This window comes from Propithecus coquereli, unplaced genomic scaffold, assembly GCF_000956105.1.
Source record: "Propithecus coquereli isolate 6110/MARCELLA unplaced genomic scaffold, Pcoq_1.0 Scaffold8, whole genome shotgun sequence".
NCBI lineage: Eukaryota > Metazoa > Chordata > Mammalia > Primates > Indriidae > Propithecus > Propithecus coquereli.
Window position 1 is genome coordinate 15,332,876 of NW_012154173.1, and position 21,221 is coordinate 15,354,096.

Here is a 21,221-nt window from a genome sequence, read left to right on the forward strand (position 1 = left end):
AAAAAAAAAAAGACCTAGGTCCTTTTTATTGTGTTGATAGAGTATAAGTTACATTTGAATCTAGAAACAGGCCTGCCCAGTACTAGAATGTCTAAAAAATATAACTGATGAACAGAGCATAAATTATGCTCTTTGAGGGGGTTAAAAATGAAGCCTAAGTTATATTAGTTTTGTAAATATGTTCAAGAAATTATTACCCAGAAGAACTCCACATCTTTGCATTTTTCTCTTGTAGTAGCTATGTGATGGTAAACAAAACACAACAATGTAAAGTGCAGTGCTGGTACTAGAAAGGCAAGTTTAAGTCACTCACCAAAGTTATTTCAGTTCTGAGGTTTCAGAGATGGAACTCAGAAAGAGTTGGAACTCCACAGGAGCCTGGGTCCTAATCTCTGCTCCTCTACAGCTTGGAATGTTTAAGAAGTAATACACATGTGAATTCTAAACAATATTTTAAATAGAAGTTTTCCCCTAATCACAGGTGTTCTTTAAAGAAATTTTCTTATACATTTTGGAAACATCTACCAGCTCATTTGATCACAAATGGATGGTTATTCAGACACTGACAAGGATTTGTGCAGGTATTTGAAATTATTTATTATCTCTTAGATATTTAAAAGGCCCAATGTATGTATATACTCAATGCATTTTGTTAAAATTAATATGTTATATTGTTACAGATGCTCAAAGTGTAGTGGATATTTATGTAAACTATGACTGTGACTTAAATGCAGCCAATATATTTGAAAGACTAGTAAATGATCTATCAAAAATCGCTCAAGGAAGGGGCAGTCAAGAACTTGGTATGAGTAATGTTCAGGTAAGAACTTTAGAAACATTTTCAAATTTAAACTTTGCCAAGGAAGAGCCAGGTGTTTTCCTTAAAAGAATTTTTGTTTTTATTGTATTTTTGAATTATTTTGTAGGAATTGAGCCTGAGGAAAAAAGGTCTAGAATGCTTAGTGTCGATTTTGAAGTGTATGGTTGAATGGAGTAAGGATCAGTATGTGAATCCCAACTCTCAGACAACTCTTGGTAAGGTGACATTTTGCATTGTAATTCTTCATCATTTTAACTAAATGATACTTTGGAGGATAGTTGCAGATGCTGTTAAAACAGTTTCATGATGTATTTTTTCATTTAACTGATAAGGAAACATTCTCTATGAGTTAAATGACTAGCTTTAAAATTGTGAATTTTCCAACTTATTCAAACTATTTTTTCTTTCCAGATCTTCCTAGAAATATTTTGAATATTATATAAAGTGAAGTATATTTATGTAACTTTATTATAATTATAGAGAAAATATATTAAAGCCAGTATGTTTGGAGAAGGTTGAATTGTTCATCTGTGTTTGATGTTTACCCTCATTCAGAGAAAAACTTATAGCTGCAGGGCTACGTTAGTGTTACTGGAAACTATTCCTCATGCAAATGAGCTGAGAGCAGAAATCCAGCGGATACTCGGCACTGCAAGTGCAAAAAGAGCTCCTCTTAACGGTATAGATAGTGGTCCCCAACCTTTTTGGCACCAGAGACTGGTTTCCTGAAAGACAATTTTTCCATGGACCAGAGTGGGGAGGGTGGTTTTGGGATGATTGAAACGCATTACATTTATTGTGTCTTCAAACCTTTGTGCTAATAATAATCTATTTGCAGCTGCTCTCCAGTGCTAGCATCAGTGCCTCAGCTCCACTTCAGATCATCAGGCATTGGGTTCTCATAAGGAGCACACAACCTAGATCCCTCGCATTTGCAGTTTACTGTATGGTTCGTGCTCCCAGGAGACTCTAATGCCACTGCTGATCTGATAGGAGGGGGCGCTTATGTGGTGATGCAAGTGATGAGGAGGAGCTGTAAATATAAATGAAGCTTCACTTGCTCACCCACCGCTTACCTCCTGCTGTGTGGCCTGGTTCCTAACAGGCTACAGACCAGTACTAGTCTACTGCCTAGGGATTGGGGACCACAGGTGTAGACCTGTACGTGTAACAAGTTACAGTGTGTTTTTATATCAAAGTATATTGTTTATTATGTCACCTAATACTTTATTTGTATTAAATAGGTATCTAAGCAACATTGAAATGCCTTGCTTTATTTGAGAATTTGTTTTCCCTTTCACATTTTTTTTCTTTGACAGATTAATGTACTATATCAGTTTTTCTTCTTTCAGGTCAGGAGAAACCCTCAGAGCAAGACATGAATGAAATCAAACACCCTGAGACAATAAACAGATATGGAAGTTTAAATTCCTTGGAGTCCACATCATCATCAGGAATAGGCAGCTACAGTACACAGATGTCTGGCACTGATAATCCAGAACAATTTGAGGTCCTAAAGCAACAAAAAGAAATAATAGAACAAGGGATAGATTTGTAAGTTTCACATTTTAAGGAGAAACGTTATTGAATATTCCTCTGCCAGTACTGTGCCACCCCTGCCCTGGGTTTCTCTGCATCTTCTGATTATTTTTTATTCCTTCATTACCACCGTTCAGTGAGTAAAATGGGGTAGTTCTCTTGGATCCAAGAATTCTGTTGGCTCCTTATTCAGCTCCCCTTATTCATTGCAGCCTAGCCCAAATAGATTCTTATAATGCCAAACTGTAGTTGTCATATAAATTAATTTGCCCAATATATTAATTGCTGTTGATGAACATCATCTGTGTAATTTTGCATTGTTTAGCTCAGTTATGAAATCACCTATTACATTTCCCAATCATGTGACAAATCAAAAAATTTTAAGTATGAAACTTCGAGCTAGCTTTGCTCCTTTATATGTTTTACGTTTTCTTCAGTTGGGTTACAAAAACACTACTCTTGTTATTGGTTTTATGTGTTGACAAGATGATCACCTCTCTTTCCCACCTGGCTACTGTACCAGACCCTAATCTTGTGACCTCAACTTTCCTACTATGGTCTGTGCTATCTGTCTGTGTGAATACTACCATGCTGCCTTCCTTTTCTCTTATTGCCCATCTCTTCTTTCAAAGAGATGCCATAAGGAAAAAATGATATTACTGGTCTTTCTCCATGAATCCAGCTATTGTAAACTATTAAAAATTCCCTTGTATGTTTACTTGCTTTGCCGCTTCTGCTGTAAAGCATTTCTTCCTGATAAGCAGTGCGTTTTGATGGATGTTCAAGTGTCTTTTTTTCAGTGTTCATATGAAAAAAATTTGACAAAAATGTACACGTATTCTGTTAGAAAATTATAAAATCTTACGAAATTACCTCAGGAAATAGTCATCAATATTTTATTCATTCTGATTGTTCAGTCAATATTTATTGAAGTCCCCTCTGTTCCATATGTCATGCAAGGTCTTGAGGAAACTAGATGAATGAAACAGTCCTTCCTTCTGAGGGGCTCACTGTCTAGTATGTGTAAACAAATATGCATACCAAAATTCTGCTGGCCACTCAGCAAACACATATTTGATACTTGGGACTATGTGCCAAGCACCATGAAGGCACTGGTCCCTGTATTCAAGATTATAGTCTAAATATGGGCAAAATATTTTTAAAAAATAGTACTGTATACAGTCAATAAGAGATTGTTCAAAGCGCTACTAAGGTATGATAACTCTATCGGAAGTACTTGAGGAGTGAGAGAGAGGGAGCAGTCACAGAGCTTCAGAGTAGAGGTCTCCCTAGCTTCCAGTCCTTCTCTCAGCTACTGGACTTGATTTCTACCTTGCCATTAATGAGAATGCTTTCACGTAGCTGTGTTCCCAATATACTCATCCACAACTGTTCCTTTTGTGACACCATTCTATCTTGTTTCCTTCCTACCCTCTGACCGTGTGGTCTCAGTCTTGTTATGGGCTCTTTTTCTCCTGCATACATGATGGCATTGCAAGGGTTCTGTCTCTCAGCGCTTTTCTTTTTTACTTTGTATCTTCTTTTAAAGGATCATGTTCTTTTTCATGACTTCAGTTACTATCTATGTGCTAATATTTTACAACTCCCAAGTATAATTTTTATCGTAAATACCTCTACTTAAGTCCAGATTCATATCTCTAATTGCTTGTTGGAATCTTCACAGGATATGGCATAATTTCGCACACTCAGCACATCTATAACCAGATTTATCAGTCTCTGTTCTCTTCATAATCAGCACTGTAATGCTATTACCAAAAACAAAAACAAAAGACAAACAGAAAACTCTATTGTTTCTGTATTTCTTATTTAGGCAAATGACCCCAGCATGTTAATAAATTTATAAGCTAGAATCCTGGAAATTAGCTTAGATTTTCCCCTCACTCTTGAGTATAATGTGTCACTAAATCCTGTTGGTTCTATTTCCTAAATATGTCTGCAATCTATTTTCTTTTCTCCATCTTCCACAGCTATTCTCACAAGTAAAATCATCACCATTTCTTGCCTTGACTAGTATAATCTTTTATAATTGGCTTACCTTTCTGTGGTCTTATTCATTCTTTAGTCTTTCTCACACTTAACTAGAGTAATCTTTCTTAAATGAAAGCCTGCTTCTGTTTCTTCCCTCTCTTCCTCTTAGACAATAAAGGCAAAGCTGCTTGTGATGGCAGTATATTGTATATAGTACCTTCGTGATTTGGATCTGCTGGATTCTGGGCTTTAATACCTGCCATTTCTCTGTTTGTGATGATACGCTGTCTTACACTTTTGTGTATCAGTATGCTATCTCCTTCTCTGAGATGTTTTTGTTTATTGTCTATTAGAGATATAATCATTCTTCAAAACTCAGTTCCAGAGTCACCTTTCCCAGAAAATATATCATGACCATCTTAATCAGTCACTTCTGTTATTTTCTTCCCTTGCGAATGTATTTATTTGTTGCATTTTTACTATTAAAATTTTTTAAAATAGTGTTTCTTCCATTACAGTGAGAACTTTTAGAGAACAAGGACTGTGTTTATCTCAGTGGAAAATGTTTAATTTTAGTAAAAGTATGTGATTATGGTTGAATTAAAACTTGACAGGAGAATCATTAGGAAGATAGAATAGGCAAGAGCATTCCAGACAGAGAGAATGGCATGCACAGCAGCACCGGGGGAAGGGAGGACATTTGAAGACTATTGTTCAGCTTGGCAGGGGCAGGGTGAAGAGGAATAGCAAGAGATGAGAGGAGAGCATTGAATTGGATCTAGATTGCAGAAGGCCTTATTCTGTATGTAAAGGAGTTTTTGTCTTGTATCTCTTGAGACTGGCATGCTAGTTAGTGAAGGATTTTAAGAGAGGAGTGGAATCATCAGATTTGTTTTGTGAATATGACTTTGCCAGTATCCTGAAAGTGGATTTGACAGATTAGAATATGGGCAAAAGGAGATGGGGAGACCATTTAAGAACTCTTGCAGTAGGCCAATTAACAGGTGATGACGCACCAAAGTAGTAAAAATAGGGAGTAAATGATTTGTAAACAAAGAGGTAACATTTGAGTTGGATCCGTAAGCATGTGTGAGAGTACCCAGTGAATGGAGCAGGTAAAGGGCATGGAGAGGAAATAGACTCTGAAAATACGTATGTTTGGGGAATGGAATAGGATATATGGGAGGAGATGAGTGAGAAGGGGGTGAGAGAATCTGGAGATATATTGAGAGAGGTTTTGTGTTCCAGTCTAATACATTTGGACAAATGAGCCAAGATTACTTGAAGATTTAGGAAAATATGTATTCAAAGTACAAGCATATCTCAGAGATTGTGGGTTCAGTTCCATACCACCTCAATATGGTGAATATCACAATAAAGCAAGTCACACTAATTTTTTGGTCTCCCAGTACAATTAAAAGTTATGTGTATACTATGCCATAGTCTATTAAGTGTGCAATAGCATTACGTCTAAAAAAAATGTACATACCTTAACTTAAAAATACTCCATCGCTAAAAAATACTAATGATCATCTGAACCTTCAGCAAGTCATAATCATTTTGCTGGTGGAGGATCTTGCCTTGATGTATATGGCTGCTGGACTAATCAGAGCGGTGGTTGCTAAAGGTTAAGGTGGGTGCAGCCGTTTCTTAAAATAAGACAGCAGTGATGTTTGCTACAATGATTAACTCTTCCTTTCACGAAAGAGTTCTCTGTAGCATGTGGTGCTGTTTGATAGCATTTTACCTACTATAGAACTTATTTCAAAATTGGAGCCAGTCTTCTCAAACCCTGTTGCTGCTTTATCAACAAAGTTTGCGGAATATTCTAAATCCTTTGTTGTCATTTCATGAGTGTTCACAGCATCTTCACCGGTAGATTCCATCTCAAGAATCTACTTTCTTCACTTATCCATAAAGAAGCAACTCCTCATCTGTTAAAGTTCGATCATGAGATTGCAGCAATTCAGGCTCATCTTCAGGCTCCACTTCTAATTTAAGTTCTCTTGGTATTTCCATCACATTGGCAGTTACTTCCTTCACTGAAGTCTTGAACCCTTCAAAGTCATCCATGAGGGTCAGAATCAACTTCTTCCAGACTCCTGCTAATGATATTTTGGCCTTCTCCCATGAATCACACATGTTCTTAAGGCATCTAGAATGGTGAATCCTTTTTAGAAGGTTTTCATTTTACTTTGCCCAGATCCAACAGAGGAATCACTCTCTATGACAGCTATAGACTTACAAAATGTATTTCTTAAGTCTGATTTACTCCTTAATTCATGGGCTACAGAACGGATGTTGTGTTAGCAGGCATGAAAACATTTATCTCCTTGTACATTGCCTGGGTGACAAGGTGTATTTTCAATGAGATTCCTTTTGAAAGGAATCTTTTTTTTCTGAGCAGTAGATCTCAACAATAGGCTTCAAATATTCAGTAAACCATGCTGTAAACAGATGTGCTGTCATTTAGGCTCTGTTATTCTGTTATTCTAGGATTTTCAGATGGAAAATGAGCATTGGCTTCAATTTAATGTCACCAGATGTATTAGCCCCTAACAAGAGAATCTGCCTGTACTTTGAAGCCAGGCATTGACTTTTCCTCTAGCTTTGAAAGCCCTAGATGGCATCTTCTTCCAATAGAAGGCTGTTTCATCTACATGGAAAAATCCATTGTGTAGTGGAGCCACCTTCAGCAATGATCTTAGCTAGATTTTCTGAGTAACTTGCAGCTTCTCCATCAGCATTTGCTGCTGTGCTTTTATGTTACAGAGGTGGCTGCTTTCCTTCAGCCTAATGAACCAACTTCTGCTAGCCTCAAACTCTTCTTCTGCAGCTTCCTCACCTCTCTCAGCCTTCATAGAATTAGGGCCTTGCTCTGGATTAGGCTTTGGCTTAAGGGAGCGTTGTGTCTATCCAGAACAGTAAGATTTTGTCATATAAGCAATAAGGCTGTTTCGCTTTCCTATCATTTGTGTGTTCACTGGAGTGACACTTTCACTTTCCTTCAACAACTGTTCTTTTGCATTCACAACGAGGCTATTTGGTGCAAGAGGCCTACCTCTACTCCTATTTCTGGTTTCAACATGCTTTCTTCACTAAATCATTTCTAGCTTTTGATTTAAAGTGGGAGAGGTGTGACTTCTCCTTTCAGCTGAACACTTAAAGCCTATTGTTGGGTTATTAATTGGCCTAGTTGAGTTATTAATTGGCCTAGTTTCAATAATGTTGTGTCTCAGGGAATAGGGAGGCCAGGTAAGAGGGAGAGAGGTGGGGAAACGGTCAATTGGCGGAGCAGTCTGGACATAAACATGTATCGATTAAGTTTGCCATCTTATATGGGCACGGTTTGTGATGCCCCAAAACAATTAAAATAGTAACGTCAAAGATCACTGATTATAGATTAGCATAACAGATATAATAATAATAATGAAAAAGTTTGAAATGTTATGATGTGCAATAAACAAGGTATGCCTCTGGGAGTTATTAGTATTCACAGCTATAAAGTTCATCTACTACATGTCATTGTCTCTAATAGTCTAGTTACAGCTGTTGATACGGATTAAAAAATATACTATACTGCAACAAAAAGTATGTGAAATGATCCATTTCAGTGATAAATATGGCCTTCCACTTGAAACTCTTTTATTTCTTTTTAAAAATTATTTATTTATTGTGGTTTTTTTTGGAGACAGGGTCTGTCTTTGTTGCCCAGGCTGGAGTACAGTGGCATGATCATAGGTCGCTGTAACCTCAAACTCCAGGGCTCAATTGATCCTCCCGGCTCAGCTTCCCCAGTAGCTGGGACTACAGGCACGTGCCACCACAGCCAGCTAATTTTTTTATTTTTTATAGAGACAGGGTCTCACTATGTTGCCCAGGCTGCTAGTCTTGAACTCCTGGCCTCAAGCAATCTCCCTGCCTCAGCCTTCCAAAGGGCTGGGATTACAGGTGTGAGCCACCATACCTGGCCTCATTCGAGATTCTTTTCTAAAAGGAAAAGAAAACTTTGTACAATGTAATATTTTAGTACATTCATATATTGATTATATTAAATAAGTTTCTTTTTCCTGAGTGCTATTGGAAAATTAAGTGACTGTAGTTTAAGATATTCTTTTCAGGAAATACAAATGGTTTTCTATTTTTAATGTTCTCATTAACTTTAACATCATCTAGATTTAATAAGAAACCAAAGAGAGGAATACAGTACCTCCAAGAACAGGGGATGCTTGGCACTACACCTGAAGATATTGCCCAATTCTTACATCAAGAGGAAAGATTAGACTCTGTAAGAATACCATTTTATCTCATTCAAACCTTTTCTATAAAATTCCTTTTTATGTTAATAATACATGTTATTGCCCCTTTAAAATGTTTTCCTAAGTATGAAGGTAAGTAAAACCTAAAGAATAACCTTGGTTATAATATAAATATATATAGTTGGCCCTCCATGTCCATGGATTCAGTCAACTGCGATTGAAAATATTCAGGGACAAATGGATGGTTGTGTCTGTGCTGGAGATGTACAGACCTTTTTCCCTTATCATTATTCCCTTAACAGTACAGTATAGCAACTAGTTACATAGATTTACAATTATTAGGTATTATAATTATCTAGAGATGATTTAAAATATGGGGGTGTGTGTGCATAGGTTATATGCAGATACTGCACCATTTTATATAAAGGACTTAGGCATCCATGGATTTGGGTACCCAAGGGAGGATCCTGGAACCAGTGCCCCAAAATACCCCAGGGAAAACTCTGCGTGTGTGTATGTGTGTAAAATATAAATTTTGCCTTTTAAATTTTCTGAACTCAAAAGAATATCTTGATATTTTTATAAGTGCATTTAGTAGTTTAATTTTTAGCTTCATGTTTGGAATTGTTTATCTTATAGTCAGAAACATGTGAATCTTATGGGTTTTTCTGCTTTTTAAATGGTTGTGTGGCAAATGTAACATGCCTTTAGAATATCAATTTCTATCTTCTGTTTTTACTTTAGACTCAAGTGGGTGAATTCCTGGGAGATAATGATAAATTTAACAAAGAAGTCATGTATGCATATGTGGACCAACATGACTTTTTGGGAAAGGACTTTGTTTCAGCTCTTCGCATGTTTCTGGAAGGATTCCGTCTTCCAGGGGAAGCTCAGAAAATTGATCGATTAATGGAAAAATTTGCTGCAAGATACCTAGAATGCAACCAAGGGTAAATAAGATCCAAATGCTTATTGATTGTCAGCTATATTCAAGACACTGTGCTAGGAAGCACCCAGGGATTTAGAAATAATAGGACATAATCCCTTGCCTTAGAGAATTTAGATTGTCTTCGATCTGGAAATGATAGGACAAATCCATAAAAAATTATAATGTGAGATAGAACATAAGTCGTGAGAGAGAAAATTAAAAGTGCTGTGGGGTTTGGGATGACTTATTTAAATGGAATGATAAAACAGTAAAAGTTTATAACATGGTATGTTTATTTTCTCAGACAAACCCTTTTTGCGAGTGCAGATACTGCTTATGTTTTGGCTTACTCAATTATCATGTTGACCACTGACCTTCACAGTCCACAGGTATGTTTTCTTCTAAGTTGGTTTTACAGTAAGTAGCACTGTTAAATACGTACTTTTGAATTCACTAAGTAATAGTTAAAATTTTAATCTTATTCAGTTAAACCGATCACCAAATTGGGGTATTTAATCTGGGTTGATACACATTTTACAAAAGCGATTTTCAGTAGTAACTCTTTTATTTTTTTAAATAATTTAACAGGTCATTTTATTGGCCTTTAAAATTCATATTGTTCTTTAAGTTTATTTTTGTTACTTTTTAAAATTTTAAAATATTAAGGTGGTACAAATGTTTTTCATACATGGCTTGAGGCAGGGCTATAAATGTGCCCATCACCTGAATAGTGTTCATTGTACCTGTTAGGTGGGTTTCTGCCCTTCCCCGCCTCCCCACCTGCTTGATTTCCAATGACTTTTACTTTCCTCTGTGTACTTCTGTGCCCATCAGTTAGTTCCAATTTATTAGAGTACATGTGATATTTGTTTTTCCATTCTTGAGATACTTAGCTTAGAGTAATGGTCTCCACTTCCTTCCAAATACCTACAAAAGGTGTTAATTCATCCTTTTTTATGGCTGAGTAGTGCTCCATGGTATACATATATCACATTTTGCTAATCCACTCATGAATTGATGAGCACTTGTATTGATTCCACATCTTTGCTATTGTGAATTGTGTCGCAATAAACATTGGAGTGCAGGTGTCTTTTGATAAAATGACTTATTTTCCTTTGGGTAGATACCCAGTAGTAGGATTGCTGGATTGAGTAGTAGGCCTACTTTAGTTCTTTGAGAAATCTCCATATGTTTTCCATAGGGTTTGTACTAATTTGCAGTTCCACCAACAGTGAATAAGCATTCCTTTCTCTCTGCATGCACACCAGCATCTATTGTTTTTTTGACTTTTCAATAAAAGCCATTCTAATAAGAGTAAGATGATATCTCATTGTGGTTTTAATTTGCATTTCCCTGATGATTAGTGATGTTTAGCATTTTTTCGTATGTTTGTTGGCCATTTGTCTATCTTCTTTTGAAAAACTTCCATTCATTTTCGGTAGTAATTCTAATTAAGACTTTTAGGTATCTGTAAAATATACCTGTATGTGTCATTCTCGTGACAGACAACTATATTAAACTTAAGACATATTTTAATCTAGAAAGATATTTATAGGTCTTCCGTCTATATTTGTCACAACATGTAAAAACACTATATATAAACCAACTTTTTTTTTTTAATGTTTCAAACTTAAACAGTAGAGAGATTAGTATAAAGAACCCTCATATACTCATCACCCAGCTTGCACAATTGTCACTGTATGGCCAGTCTTATTCTATCTACATCCTTCCCCTCCCCTAGATAATTTTGAAGCAAATCCCAGATATCATCTTATCTGTATTTATTTCAGTATGTATCTCTAAAAGAAAAATACTATATTTAAACATAACCACAATACTATCACACCTAAAAAATTAACAATAATTTTAAAACATCTGATATCTAGGAAATGTTCAAATTTCATTTGCCTCATAAAATTCATAATTCCTTCTTAAATATTAAAGAAGTGTCACTTTATTTCTGATATCCACTAAAAATGTTATTTTTAAAGTTTTTATGTTTTTTGCTTAGTTTTTAAGAACATGCTTTGATATCTTTGTGTAAAATTATCTTTACAAATTATAAGAATTTCTTCATATTTCTAGGGGTAGGTATCTAATGACATTTATTATTCTTAGGATATAAAATAAATTGTATATTTACTAATCCAAGATGTATTGGAAAAACTAAATTTTATTTGGAGTTTGAGATTAACCTTTGCAGTATGGAGATTTTTTTGGTGTGTATTTTGAGATGTTTAAGGCGGGGTTGATATGAAAATTATATACCAAACGAGGTGGGAGTATTATATATATGAAGTTACTCCTATTATAAACATCACCATTGAACAACTATGCATTTACTACAGATTTACTTGATTTTATATAGGACTTCTTAAAAAAATTATTTAAGATTTTAATCATTTAAGATGTGCCTTTGGCATATCATTGCAATATAGTCAAAGCAGCCCGTCTTTCAGAGTTTTCATTATCCAGCCTGATTACTTTTTTCCATGGTTTTATAAGGCAGTCCACAGATAATGATTTATTTAGATATCTTTATATCAGAGTTTTCAGTCTGATTTTTCATCTCATTTTTCAGTCTAAACCACAGTATTTATAACCTGGGCTTACATTCCTTTGTTTTTAGAAGATTATATTTTTAAAGACATTTGGTTCTATAAATGAATAAGTAATATCATATGCACCTGTGCCATATTTTCCTATACATATGTACATGTTCATGCTGAGTTATTTTGAAGAAATATTTAAATTTCCTTTTGTGTCTTTTCATAAGTACCCAGATTGCTGAAAGTTGTTAAAGACATTCATTTAGGGAGCATTATCTTGAGAATAATGTCTTCAGTGTGTGATTTCTGTTAATAGACCATGTGCTTGCAGTCCTATCTAGCAGTGGCAACTGCTTGTCGTCAGCCCGTTCCTTGTCAGATTGCTGCTTGGCATCGTGTGCTGATACGCAGCCTGCAGCTGTAGAGCAGCTTGTGAGTTCTTACGAAGCTAAGTAGCCTGTTAGAAAATTGAACCATAATCTTGGCCCTAGTTGAGAACCATATGAACTATGACAAATAACAACATTTTAAAAGAATACGGGTAAACTTTAAAGGAATTTCTTAAAACTGATTCTTCTCATTCTCAGTTTTCAAACTTAAAATACAGGTGAATTTTAACAAGCCATATTTGCACTTAGAGTATTTATAATTAGGCTACCTTTTATATAGTGTGTGAGTCAGTGAATTTTTAAATTTTCGAGGTATGTTTAGAACATTTAAATTTTTTGTGTATATTAATCATCAGTAGTAAAAACCAACTTTAAGTGATTTAAACGCTAAACAAGGCACAGCTTTATTTAAGCACTTGAGAATAAAAGTGAAGAGTAGAGTGTTCCATAAAAGGTGTCAGGAGCAGAAAAGTTTTACATGCTTCCAGAATCCCACTGTGGTAGAAGTGTTCAGTGTGAGCAGTGTGCTTTATTTTGTATGCCTGAAAGCAAAATCTCTACTCCCATCTTCTGGGAGTCCCAACCCAGATCCATAGACACTTAACTGCTACTTCAGATTTTGTGTCAAGACTTCTTTCTGCCTCTTAATGGCATAATGCTGAAACGTTTTGCCATGCTCAAAATTTCCAGGTGACAGACATCTCCCTTTACCTCTTCTTGGCAGCACTTGTGCGGTCTTTTATTTTGATGTTCCTGGTCTGTTTTTAAGCATTTGTCAGAACTTTAGGTAATACGGCTTTCTTTCTTTTGTACTTTTTTAGTGCTATGACTGAAGATGAGTTTTTAAAGTTATATGATAGAATTTTATTCCCTTAGATAATAAGTTACATTTGAAAAATTACATGGTAATATTTTTACACTTGTATAGGAAAAGCACTCCTAGCACCTTTCTCTGACAGGTTAGAAAGATCTGTTTGCAGAGTAATCTGAAGTAAATAAGCGCATGAATCCCAGTTATATTTTCTAAACACTCTGGTCTCTTTACAGTCATTTTTTGTTTCGTTTTTTTCTATGAGACAAGATCTCACTATATTGTTCAGGCTGGACACTCCTCCCACCCCAGCCTCCCGAGTAGCTGGCATTATAGGTGCAAGCCACTGTGCCTGGCTCTTATGGTTTTTGCAAGCTTCTGATGACTTGCTTGATTATTGTTCTATGTACTTTCATGTAAATTTACGGGAGCCTTATCTTTAGAATTGCCTTAAATTCTGTATGGAAGGTGGTAGGTAGGAATATATTTAGTTAAATAAATATCTCTTCAGATATATAAGACTTCTGGATTTTATCTGCCTCAGTTTCTGGAGATACAGTATAAACATTTTGGCTGTGCTTGTTCCAAAGTTTGGTGACAGGGCTACCATTTTACAGACTCCAAACTTATATTCCATAGCTTTATCAAGGTACAAAGTAGGACATTTCTGTTCAGCATACTCTTAAACAAGACAAAGCAGTCCTAGAATACTTTGTCCAGATCACCTAATATAATTCAGTTGCCACAATGACTCGGTCAAAGAGATTGTTCTCTTGTTGTAAGTAAATTTCAGCTATTGTTATTCTTGCATCCACTGTTAAATAAAATCAGTTTTTAACCCTTTAAAGTTTTTTAGCAACACGTTTATGTTCTTCTGAACTAAGATTTGAATGTTTTTAATACCTTTATTTTTAATAATTGCTGTAGCCCTTTTTAAAAGACTGCAAGAGCTTTTAAGTCTCAGGCAAAACCAAATGATTTCATTATCCAGTCTCCTTTCTTATTGCAAATTGCTCATGTCCACTGCAGAGAAGGATGAATTAGTTTATGCCAGAATGGGTCTTTTCTACATTGCCTTCATTTTCTGTGGCTTTTTTTTTCATTTTTATATATGTTTTGTTAAACATTTTGCACGTCCTATCTCAAAGTAATTATAAAATCTCTCATGAGTATTCAGTTCTTAAAATACAAGTGAAACTTTTATGTTAATTTTTAGGAATTATAATGGTTTTTCATATCCAGGTTAAAAATAAAATGACAAAGGAACAGTACATTAAGATGAATAGAGGTATCAATGACAGTAAAGACCTTCCTGAAGAGTATCTGTCAGCCATCTATAATGAAATAGCCGGGAAAAAGATATCAATGAAAGAAACAAAAGAACTAACAATCCCTACAAAATCAAGTAAACAAAGTAAGTAACCAAATCGATCGAGTCCTTATTGTTCAAGGGAAAAAAATAGGGGTCCTTAAAAGAGTATTTCACTTGATTTAGAATAAAGTAACCATATAAATATGGGTGAGAAACACATTTTGATGAGAATATTCTAATATACAGTTGGGTAATCCAAGTGTATTTTTTCTCTACACCCTGAAGAATGATAAACTGACCAGTGATTAATAGAAAATGCTACATAATATGCATGTGTTACTGTGTGTTTAATGTATACTCATCCATTTAGCAGTTAATCTCAGCCAGGATTTGGAGGTCAAAGAGATTGGTTAGACAACCCCTGTAGTCAGACTTCAACTCTTTTTTTTTCTGTCTCATCATCTTCGAGCAACATCTTTCCATCTGTTCATCTATCATGACACTTAGATGGAAGCCGGGAGTAGGGGTGACTGGAGGAGCTGGGGAGGGTGAGAGTCTTGGGGAGCTCATGGAGTTGGAATTCACTGCTTCAGACAGACCATAACTTAAGTAGAGTCCCTAGATCTATTAATACCTAGCAGTAGGAGTCAACTGTGGACTCATTTCTGTTCTAGACACTGTGTAAATGGAGACAGTGGTAATTAGAGCTGAAATCTGACTTCAGGAATGAGGTGAGGGTAATGGTTCAAGAATGTAAGAGTAATATAGAAAGAAGCTTCCTGCCTTTCTCAGCACTTCTACTTGGAAGTGAAATCGTAAGCTTGAAAAAATTGCAGTAGCAAGATTGTATTGACAGGAGAGAAACTGTATTATATATTATAATATGCTCATATCCCTCTTTCTCTGTCCTATTTTTTATATGCTGGTAGGAAATCAATGAGAAGCTGAAAATGGGAAGGAGATGGTGTTGTGCTGAAAACATTAAAATTACCCTGGAGTGTTAGGACCAGTGTTTTCTTGTTAACTCAGGAGCAGTCATTCAAGCACGTGTGGTACAAGGATGCCATTGCCTTTTACCTCTCTTCCGCTATTCTCCTATCCCATATTTAGGTTTTTTTCCGTAATACTTTTATTATGACTCTGAAGGTTATACCCACTTTCTCCCCTTTTCATAGGTTTTCTACTTATCCTTGACTCCTAGTCCAGGCTCTTTTTTGAGGTGAAATTCACATAACATAAAATTAACCATTTAAAAGTGAAGAATTCAGTAACATTTAGTACATTGACAATGTTGTGTAACCACCACCTCTTTCTAGTTCCAAAACATTTCATCACCCCAGAATAAAACCCCGAACCCGTTCAGCAGATACTCCTCATTCGCCTTCCTCCCAGCCCCTGGTAAACACCAGTCGACTTTCTGTTACTATGGATTTATCCATTCTGGATATTTCACATAAGCAGAATCATATGTGACCTTTTGTGTCTAGCTTCTTGAATTGGTGGTGTTTATTATTTGATAGTAAAACATCAAAATAGCATTCTTAAATGCCTTTATATCTTAAATGCTAATAGCGTTTGTCGTTTCAGATGTAGCCAGTGAAAAACAAAGAAGACTTCTGTATAACTTAGAAATGGAACAGATGGCCAAGACAGCTAAAGCACTCATGGAGGCTGTGAGCCATGTTCAGGCACCTTTTACAAGTGCAACACATTTGGAGCATGTGAGGCCCATGTTTAAGGTTAGAATTTCTGATAACTTAATTGCAGCATACATTAATATATAATTTTGTTCAGCATATTTTTAAGTTAAGGAATTACAGTGATATAACACATTAATGTAGACCTGGAAGCTATAGCCATGTTATTTAAGGCATAGTAGATACAAATTTTCTGTTACTTAAAGAGAACAAGAAGTGTTATGCACTGTAAGTTATTAATTGGTATGTAGTCTCATGGATTGAGTATAGAAGAGTTTTGGAGAATGATCGTTAATCCTCAGCCTGATTTTCTCTAAATGAGTTATACTTAAACCTTTGGAGTGAATTCAGATTTCAAAGTGATCATGAGGCTCTTTCTCTCTCCCAGTGCTTCCAGCCCAGGAACTAATATGAGGGTCATGAGTATGCTTGGAGCCTAAAAAGTAGGGTAAAGAACAAAACGGAGCATTGTGCTTGTGGGTTGATTTAATGAAAATGATACTTACTAGTTCTTTGAAATTTAATTTCCCATTTCTTCCTCATTCTTCTATTCTTTTCTATCATTTCTCCAAATTCCAAAATGAGTAGGCAGTGCATTAAAAGGGTTGTAGGGAAGTGGAGAAGAGTCTAGTCAAGTTTGAAAAGAGAAATGGGGTAAGTTATATTCCATTTCATGAGACAGTGTGGTACGATGGATGGTCTGTGGAGACTGGAGATCATAATTCAAGTTCTCATTCTGGTTCTGACTACACATATGGATGGGTAGTGAAAGATTACAAGATTTCTGTGCTGCTTTCAGCTCCAAAATTGTATAATAACTTCTACCCCTCCTTCAAGGTCTGTGTCATACGGTATTTCTAAAAGTTGATGAAGAATTATGGGATGAGAGGACATAGTGTTAGAAGGAATAGTGGAGTATAACTGGCCTTATCTTTTAGAATAATATAGAAAATCATGTTGAAATATAAGAAACACATTTTTTCTTTATTATGAAATAAATTTTATAAAGATGTGTTTGTTTTAAATAACATCATGCCGTTATTTTACTTATCTTTTCAAATAATGTTTTTCTTGGTGGGGGTTGTATAGAAGATTACAAAACAAAAGTAATAAGGAACCAGCTGTAATTCTACCACCCAGAAAAATACTTTTACTGTTTATATACTAGGTCATTAAATATGAAATGTCCTATTTCAAATCAGTTTAGTTTATTATATCTCAAACAAGGAGCAGTACAATTAATCAAAATATGTGCCTGAACTATTGACACAGTTTTGCTATCTTAACAGTAGCTTGCTTATGCCAGCATCAAAGAAGCCTAGAGAGCAAGTAGCAATGAAATCGTGAAAGGCATTTTCCACAGCTTGTTGAGAATTGAATATTCCTTGCAAGAAGTGTTCCAAAGCCTGGTAGAGGTGGTAGTCAGTTGGTGCAAGGTCTAGTGAATACAGTGAATGACAGAGAGTTTCCACATCCAGCTTGTGTAGTTTGAGCAGTGTTGTTTTTGTGACATGTGGTCTTGCAAGAGGATTAGCTCTTCTGTATTGACCAATCTCAGTTGCTTAATCGCAAGCATCCCTATCATTTCATCCTGTTGGTTGCAGTAGGCATCTGCTGTAATCGACTGACCAGGTTTCTTGAAACTATAGTGGATAATACCAGTGCTGGATCACCAAACAGACACTATTAGGTTTTTTTGATGAATATTCGGTATTTGGTTTTGGACTGTGCTTCAGCACTTCATCATTACCCAGCCATTGTGCTGAACATTTGTGACTGCCAAAAAGAATCCATTTTTCATCACATATAACAATATGGTATAGAAATGGTTCGCCTTTATGTTGTGACAGCAAAGAAAGGCAAGCTTCAAGACAGTCGTTTAATTCATGTGGTACCAATCTATCCACCTTCTTTACCTTGCCCATTTGTTTCAAATAGTCCAATATTGTTGGACTAGTAACGTCAAACCTTGCTGCTAATTCACGTGTAGGTCAAGATGGATTCACTTCTACTATAGCTTTCAGCTCATCATTATTCACCTTGGTCTCAGGTCACCCATATGGCTTATTTTTCAAGATTAAAATTACCAGAATGGAACTTCTCAAACCGTCGACCTACTGTGTGTTCATTAGCTACATCCTTCCCAAACACTTTGTTGATATTTCTAGCTGCCTGCGCTGCATTGGTTCCAGGACAGAGCCTGTATTCAAAAATAACATGAATTTTTGACTGGTTTCGCAAGAATTGCTCTAAAAAAGATATGAAAGATAATCACAAACCAAAACATGTGTTTGAAAGAATGAGGATGTACCTTCACAATAAAAAAAAAAGTGTCAAAGTGAAATGTCAGATATCAACTATCAAACTTAGTACTTAAGGAAATTAGACATTCCATGCTTAAATAACCTAATACTTTTCTATCTTAGTTAAGCAGTTGTGAACATACCATGTATTGAATTTTATGTCTTGCTGTTTCTCCTATAAGTAATTTCCCAATTTCATAAACAGCTTTTGTGATGTATTATCTGGATTAGCTATAGTTTATTTAAACATCCTCCAAGCTAGAATCTTTCCCCCTACTGCCTTTTCTGGTGCCACTACCCTACTCCAGACGCCCTCATTTCTCTCTCGCTGATAACTGCAGCATTTTCCTAACAGGCATCCTCATCCTTACTTTGCACTCCTCTTATCCAGAGTGATCTTTTTAAAATACAAATGAAATGGTCATTGACTCTGCGTGATACATGAAACCTAACCACCCCTCCAGGGTTTGCAGACCTTCTGTATTCTGGCTCCACCTGCCTCTCCAACACCATCGCTAGTCCTCTTCTGTTTTTATTATGCTGCATTTACACCAGCATTCTTTCAGTTTCTAGAATGTCTTAAATTCTTTTCAGGGCATTCATATAAGGTGTATCCTTTGTCTAGAATATTCTTTCCTTCTTTGCCTGAGTAGTTTACAGTTTAAATGTCACCTTCTCTCAGAGAGTTCTGCCCTGACCCTTCAATCTAAGTTAGGTCCCTGTATAACATGCTATGCTTTTCCTTCATTATATTTATAATAATTAAATACGGATGCTCCTCAACTTACAATGGGATTATGTCCCAATAAAACCATTGTAAGTTGAAAATATCGTAAGTCGAAAATGCATTTGGTGTACCCAACCTACCAAACATACCTTAGCTAAGCCTACCTTAACCATGCTCAGAACACTTACCTTAGCCTACAGTTGAGTAAAATCACCTAAAACAAAATCTATTTTATAATAAAGTGTTAATATCTCTGTAATGAAGGTATAATTTATTGAATACTGTACTGAAAATGAAAAACAGAATGATTGTATGGGTACCATTGTAAAGTTGAAAAATTGGAAGTTAAACCATCCTAAGTCAGGGACCATCTGTATATACATTATTTGTATACATTTATGAGGCAAAAGACCATATCTGTTTATTTTTCCCAATATTTAATGTAGTTCCTGGCTTGTGGTAAGTGCCCAATAAATAAGCATTGTCTGAGGGAAGGAAAGAACGATAAATTCCTAGAATGTAAATTACAATATTAAGGGCCGTTTTTAAGAACCTTTTTACATGTTGCCAAATTGCGTTTCACAAAGGTTTATACAGTTATGAGTGGACAATTTCACTGTTGCCTGGATATTATTTAGGTGTAATTTGATAGGAGAAATCATTGTCTCTGATTCCTAATGAAGTTAAAAATTTTTTTCACTGGCTTAAGAACCATTTGTATTTCTTCTTGTATGAAATATAACACAGGTTCCCAAATAGATTTGCTGTTTCTGTGTAATAGAATGTGTAATTTGTTACTTTCACGTGGTACTTTGTAATTTATAAGTACTGCACTTCATGTGTTTCTCATAGCTTCTCTCTGTAGTGGCAGTTTGGGTATTACAGATGAAGAAAAATGAGATTCAGAGAGATTAAGTGACAGAGCTAGGACTAGAACCCAGGTTCTGTGTCTTGTGTTCCTTTGTTTAGAGACTATAAACTTTTACTTTTTGACTTTCCGAAGTTTAGAAACAAAGCTCTGGGTGGTTTTGTTTGCTTTAGTAATATATACTAACAGCTTTATAGATTGTTCAAAAATTCCAGTTGCCATTTCTATAGCAAACTGGTATAAACATTTTTCATCTTTGTGGCTGTATGGCTATGTAGTTTTGCTTCATGATGACTTACCAAAAGCAGTTGAATGCTCTTACATCAGACATTTTAAAGTTATGTGCTTAATTAGGATTTTCAGTGGTCAAAAAGCAGCTCTTTTTTTGTTTTATAGTATAACTTCATTAGGTGTCCACAGTTTTGATAGTAAAATTTTAACAAATATTTGTGTCTTCCATAGTCTATAATGAAGGTGTATTTTATTGAACTTTAAAAAAAAATATTGTCCAACTAGGAACCAGAGATATCACTGATGTCTCAATGTAAAATATTTAACAATTTAAAAAAAAAAATAGGCTAAATGATGTTCAGGGAGCAGGCTTAAAGAAAAGAGAATAATGTTATTGTTGCAAGTAGGAAAATGATTAAAATAATCCTACTAGAAATAAAGAGTCTATGCAATATTGCAAGGCACAAAGCTTACAAAGATGAGTTCAGGGATAAAACTAATATTTGTTATGTATATTGACTTCCCATTTTTTAATTGATGTGAATAATTTATAGATGCTATTCTTAAAATATGCCTAAGTTCCTCTACTGAATTTATGATCTTGCTCTCTACTTATTTAAGCCCAGGAAGCATTTTATAGTTTGTTTTCCCCCTTTGTCTAAGAAAGCTTTTCAGATAACTATTCCAAAACCTTATTTCTTTTATTCAGAACTTCCTTAAGTCTTGTATTGTTTGAAAGCCTTGAAAAATATTAATGTAGTATTATCATAAAATTTATTGCTTTATGTTCATGATATAT

General features: G+C 35.3%; 1 protein-coding gene across 1 annotated transcript in view; it reads left to right on the forward strand.

Moving 5' to 3' along the window:
* ARFGEF1 (ADP-ribosylation factor guanine nucleotide-exchange factor 1 (brefeldin A-inhibited)) overlaps positions 1 to 21,221 on the forward strand; it is a 133,318-nt gene that overhangs the window by 70,098 nt on the left and 41,999 nt on the right. The window contains exons 11-19 of the mRNA XM_012663112.1: positions 482 to 581; positions 681 to 820; positions 927 to 1,035; positions 2,173 to 2,374; positions 8,525 to 8,636; positions 9,352 to 9,557; positions 9,840 to 9,924; positions 14,527 to 14,698; positions 16,184 to 16,335. Of these exons, the coding sequence (XP_012518566.1) occupies positions 482 to 581; positions 681 to 820; positions 927 to 1,035; positions 2,173 to 2,374; positions 8,525 to 8,636; positions 9,352 to 9,557; positions 9,840 to 9,924; positions 14,527 to 14,698; positions 16,184 to 16,335 (1,278 nt within the window). The remainder of the gene's footprint in view (positions 1 to 481; positions 582 to 680; positions 821 to 926; positions 1,036 to 2,172; positions 2,375 to 8,524; positions 8,637 to 9,351; positions 9,558 to 9,839; positions 9,925 to 14,526; positions 14,699 to 16,183; positions 16,336 to 21,221) is intronic.